At 48.7% G+C, this 6000-nt stretch overlaps 1 protein-coding gene across 1 annotated transcript in view; it reads right to left on the reverse strand.

The window, feature by feature from the left end:
* Nucleotides 1-5726, reverse strand: part of ENPP6 (ectonucleotide pyrophosphatase/phosphodiesterase 6) — a 31464-nt gene extending 25738 nt beyond the window's left edge. Inside the window, exon 1 of the mRNA XM_071743277.1 lies at nt 5255-5726. Coding sequence (XP_071599378.1) covers nt 5255-5504 — 250 coding nt within the window. The 5' untranslated portion in view covers nt 5505-5726. The remainder of the gene's footprint in view (nt 1-5254) is intronic.
* Between the last annotated feature and the right edge of the window lie 274 nt (nt 5727-6000).

Here is a 6000-nt window from a genome sequence, read left to right on the forward strand (position 1 = left end):
AAGAGGCATCCATGAGTGCCATCACCAGATGGGGTTTTCTCCAGGTATCACGTAGATGGAGAGTGGAGATGCTGTGCTGTAAACCAGGAGACTGCACAGCAAATGATAAATACACTTGTGTGTGTGCTCATCAGCCAAAGCCCAGGGGACTGCAGGGGTAGAAGCCCTATGGACGTTTGCTCCCATTTGTGGAATAAAAGGGGTGTGGTATACATCAAGAAAACAGTAGTAGATTTGCCATTTTAGCATCAGCCACCAAAGTCCTCAGCAGTCAAGTAGCCCAACACTGAGGGGGAAGAGTGGAGGAATGATGGTGGAAACACAGAAGATGGGTGAAACCATCATCCATACCCAGGAGATGCCATGTTGCCACTCTCCCTTCTGCTGTTCAGAGGAGAAGGCAATGGCACACAAAGGGCTGAGCTGCACCAGTTGGGAAAACACCACACACCATCCCTGTATTTTAGAGAAGCCCCAAACATGCCAGCACTGAGTTAGGGCAAGTGTGGAACAGCCCTGAAAGACCATGGGCCTCACCTTGGGGGTCAGGAGACCTGAAATGCAATCTGTTCAACCTCCTCCTCCATCCTGCAAGCTCATGGGATCTCGTAGCCTCTCTGCCAAGTATTTAAGAACAAGCTGCTTCCAAAGAGGGATGCAGAGGCCCCCTGCCAGCTCCTCTTGGAGAAGCCCTCCACCCACCCACCTCTGTGAGCAGGGACTCCCTCTGCTTACCATGGAGGCCAAGAGAAATATGTCTCTTGGACACAGAGACACACAACTGACCAGCAGCTGGGGCATCCTCACAGAGGACCTGCCAGAAAAGACCTCATTAGTTGTTAGGATCTTGGCAAATAAATCCTCACTGAGTTTCCAGCTCAGATGTCCACCCACGTTTATGCTGGCTGGAGCTGGAAATGTGAGGGGCCCCTGCATGCCCTATGACTCTATGCCCTGATATGGGTGGGTTAGGGGGGTAGGGGTGCAGGGGGTCCCCCAGCAGCCCCACAATGCCTGCAGGTGGGCAGGAAAGGGATACCCAAACTCCTCAGCATGAGCAGCTTTTCTTGAGAGATATGGCACAGAGGGCTCTGATGCAATAACATGCTTGCAGTGGTTACAGGGAGACCTCAGACTTTCCATTTAGCTTGGCGTGAGATCTCCCTGCAGAGCCAGGCTGTGAGGCAGGGAAAATGAAATATTAAAAGCTCCCTACAGACTTATAATTTTAATTCCTTTCTTTGCAAAACAAACAGCATGTGGTGTGATTAAGTGCGCCTTTTGAGATACATGTATTTGGACTCCTCCTTACGTCCTTTGCCAAGCCCACATCAAGCCTTGAAAAGCTCTCTCAAACAAACAGCAACAGCTCCTTATACCTAATTCAGCATTTTATGCCCTGCCTTTCAGGACAACAACTGCAATATCATAATTGGGGCATGGAGAGCTAGGACACCAGTTAGGATTCAGTCTAGCAGCTCAGAAAACAACCTAGCCATTCAAGAACCAGTCTTTATGCCAACGTGGAAGCCAGGAATGAGAATCATGGCATTAATGAAATTGTTAGAGAAAATCACCTTTCAATGAGTGGGATTTTAAGAGGGTATATCCTTGGGTTATCCTGCATGCCACCAGATTTTTGCAACAAAAAACTTCTCTGGCTGCATGTCATGCATGCAAAACATGTCATGATTTGTACCAGCATTGACTTGGGTGTTGCTTGGTGCTTCAAGCAAATAGCAGGTCATGATGCCATGCCCTGCCTCACAGGGAGGCTGGAGCTTCTCCCCACATTTTGAATCACTGAGTAACTTGACATGAAGAAGCCAAACCCTTGGTATTTGTCTAGTTTTTATTCTCTGGCTTTCTTTTCTCATAACTGCTGTAGATGTGGAGAAAGGGAAAAGACTCTAGGCAGGCCCTGGGCTCTGGGCTGAGTTTTTCTGTGTCACTCAGGCAAGCTCCAGCAGGTATCTTCTCATTGGTTAACAGCAGTAGCAAATTTAAGTTGGAGAGGGACCCTTGGAGAGCTCTGCCATCGCCCTGTAGCACTGTCTGACCACAGGCGAGTAACATCCCTCCTCCCACTTACTGTCCCAAACATATCTGTTTCCTTTACCTAGGTTGGGGTCTATTCTTCCAACTTCACTTAGGATCTTGTCTCAGCAAAACAGGGTATGCTTCACATTAGGACACATTAGTTAGTTTGGTTTAGATATATGGCTCTTGATCATCAGTTATAGCTGCAATTTTTTTGTTCTGGCTCTGAAAATCTCATCATTACAATTTTGCATGGATATTAATTTCAGACAGGCTGCCCTCTTAAAATCATCTGTAAAGTCAAATGGTGACTAGAAGACCCTGCAGATAATGGGGCAGCTGTGCTGTGTGGTATTGCTCACTAGTTGCCCATTGCAGAGGAAAGGTGCCTCCTGGCAAGGCTGAAGGGTGCAGTTTGGCATCTGCACTGAGAGGCAGTGAGGCAGACGCTGCTGACCTCCCCAGCCTCTGCCTGCAGGTCTGGGCAGGAGGAGGAGGAGGTGTATTTGTATTTGAGAGGACTGACCTGTCCCAGTGGTGATGGTGCCTGAGGAGCAGAGTCCCACTGTCTGTCTCCACAGCCACTGGAATGAGAGAGAACTTCCCTCTGTCACAGCTAAACCTCTCCAGAGTCATGCAGGTCGCATGGATGTGGGGGGAAGGGCAGTGGGGAGAAAGAAGAGGCCTTCCTCATGTTGAATGGATAGAGGCAAGAAAGAAATACATTCCAACTGCAGCTCTTTTGTGCACATGCTCTCCTAGACGTGGCAGCTGTGTTCAGTCCTGAATGTATCCAGGGCCACAAGACCTTGTGAATCAGCGAAGAAGGGATTGCAGTGTTTATCTGGAAAAGTGGTGGGATATGATAAACAAGCCTGGGGTGACGAGGCAGATGAGGACAGAAATTTCCTAACCTTTTAGCTGAAAAAAAGTCAACATTCTGTGAAGCTAAAATATGGCAATTTGGAGGTTAAAATATGAGTTTCTGAAGAGCTTATGAAGCAGCAGTGTAGGACAAGACATGAAGAATAATTTTTTGTCATAGTCCCTGATTTCCAAGAAGAAACTGTGGCAACACTTCAGTACCACACATCCCAGCTGCAGACAGAAGCAAACCCAATTACAATTGTGTCCTATCCCCCTGCCCCCAGAAGAGACCTGACTGGAGAGATGTGACATCTGCTTTCCTGCACCTGTACAGCAGCCATGAGATGGTAACTTGCCAGTCCCTAAGCAGGTCGCCACGGCACAGTGCTCATGTCACCTTGCAGTGCTACATCTTTTTCAAAAGCTGTCCCAGCTCCCAGAACAGAAGGTGCACAGACTGAACACATCTAACACTTCACCGGCTGAGTGCCCCATGCTCAGAACCCCACCACCACCTTAAACATGGCATGTTTCTTCTGTGGAGACTGCACCGTGGCACTGGGGGTAAGAACAGTGCAGCCATGGGATTTTCCCTGCTGCCATGCAAGGACAAAGCCATGGGGTTCACAGACACCCTGAGGGTTCAAGTGCAGTCTTCAACCTTCCTTTGGGCATGTTTTCTCAGTTGATTCCTGACCTATATAACACTGCTGTGATTTGGTTTTATGACCCTGAATTGTTATTTGCAGTTAAGCTGTATTTGCATTGAGATAGTCATCATGAAGGCCAGACCTGCAAGAAGAGTTGAGTTTGGTCTTACAGATTGGATTGCTGCTTCCAGCTGGGGTGTAGAAACTCTGGTACCCTAAAAAATGTAAAAAGTCTAGTAGTAGCGTTTCTCCATCTAAAACAAAACTCCTCCTTTGTGAGTACAAAACAGGATGTTTTCAAACCTCTTTGAAAGGCTGATTACAGACTTCACTTTACACCTACTCACGTAATAGGAGTGATGAGTAAATGTGGCAAGGAGAGAAAGCAGTCGCTTTCACTGCTGTCATCTAAAGGCTTTTTACACATGATGTGTTACACTGGTTTGCCTATGAACACCTAGAGAACAAGGTCCAAAGTGGAGTGACACCTCTATTTGAAGTCATTACATTTGCTTTGTTTCCATGCATTTGCACCAAGTCATGAAAAAAAAACCAAACCAAAAAAACCCCCCAAAAAACTGTGACACTTTTGTACTCTTTTCTGTTCAGAGATGAGCAAGAGAAAAGCATTCCTCTCCCAAGAGAGGGAGGAGGGGGTTAAGCAGTTTCAAAACAAGCTGAGCACAACTGATGTCAGATTTTTGTCTTACAATGGCATCTGTTTGCTTTTCCAGCAAGCAGTATATGAACCGCTGGATGTTGTATTGTTCCAATGACAGCAGAAGATACCACATATCTTCAGAGACGATAGATTTTATCACTCCTGGATAGGTCTGATTTGCTAAATAACTCTGAAAAAAAAATCAGAAATCCCAGAAAAAATTTTCTGCTTGTTTGTTGGGGTTTGGTTTGGTTTGGTTTTTTTCCTTAGATGTAGTTTTCAGGATGTCTTTCTCTGATGTGAAGGGCTCAGCTGTACTCTGGGCACCTTCCCAGCGTCACAGTAACAATGTGTTGCTCCGCTCAGACTACGAGGAAATCAGTTTAATGAAAATCATTACTGTCCCCCCAATTTTCTGAAAGCCTCTCCCGAGCAATGAGAAAAAGGGAAAGCACAAGGATGTAAAAATCCTTACAGTCTTTCTATTTGGCTCTTTCAGATTATTTAACCAATGTTAAGACAGGGACACGTGAAAGCAGACAGTCTGTTAAGTTTAAAATGAAATTTAACTCTGAGCATGCCACAACAGACCTGCTGGCTGAAAGTAAGGTCTTATCTCAGCCACCCTCAATTTAGATGCCTCTTTACTAATTGGAAAGTCTGTGAGCAGGCTCCGTATTAATTTTCCGTGCCTTCCCCACTCAGTTTTACGTTCCCTCTGCAGCAGCTGTGATCAGTGGTCCCACCGGGGAGCCCTGTCCAGCTGTGCCGGGGTGGTGGCAGCAGGCTGGGACGTGGCAGCACAGCGTGAGAGCACAGAACTTCAAACGTCAGCTCCGAGCGGCGTTTCTAAGTTCAGAGAACTTGGAAGAAATACTGAAAACTTGGAAGAAATACCTATCTGCAATGCCTCCGTGCTTTTAAACTCCCAGCTAAAAGCACGACCTTTGTTATTTTTACAGCACCTTGAGAGGAAAAAGTCATCGGGGAGCTGCCCTTTTCTCCAAGAAGCATCACGCTAAACGCAGGTACTCACCCGTCATCAGCGTGTAGTAATTTGGGTAGGAGAGGCTGGGGAAGTCTGGGGTCATGTAATCCACCTTCACCCCCATGTTCACGATGTCCCGAAAGCCCGGCAGACCCTCCAGCTCGCTGTCGTCGATGTAGTCGAAGCGAAAGCCATCGAGCAGGAACACCAGAAGCTTGCGGTGGGCCGCGGCGGGGGGCGGCAGAAGGGAGGCGAGGGCGGCGGCGAGGATGGCGGCGAGGAGGCTGCTGCTCCCCATGTCAGGCAGCAGACTACAGGCAGAAGGCAGCAGGCAACAGGCAGAAGGCAGCTGCCAGAGCCGGCCGGGCACACACAGGGCTCTGCAGCAGCTTCGGGGCTGGACCTGGCAGTGCTGTCCTCCCGCCCGCTGCCACTGCCCGCGTTAAAGCTACAGCTCGGCCCCGCGGACGGGGGAGGTCACAGGTTAATTACAAGCAGATGATTAACTTCCATCCCGCCTGCGAGGGAAGAGCTCAGTACTTCAGTACTAGGGGAAAAAAAAAAAAAAAAAAAAAAGCTTCGCAGCGGTGGGGAAAACACGGCGCGAAAGTAACTGGAGCCTGTCAGGAGGTTCCGTGCGCCCGCCCGAGAGCGGGGGGCTGCATGGGGGCCCCAGGCCGGCGCGGAGCCCAGAGCCCAGCCACTATCCCACCGGGACCAGAGACCTCTCCCTGGAACCAGAACTGCCTCTCTGGCCAACCCCACAGAGCCTGTGGGGGCTTTCAATGGAGAGG

The sequence above is a fragment of the Heliangelus exortis genome, chromosome 4, assembly GCF_036169615.1.
Source record: "Heliangelus exortis chromosome 4, bHelExo1.hap1, whole genome shotgun sequence".
Taxonomy (NCBI): domain Eukaryota; kingdom Metazoa; phylum Chordata; class Aves; order Apodiformes; family Trochilidae; genus Heliangelus; species Heliangelus exortis.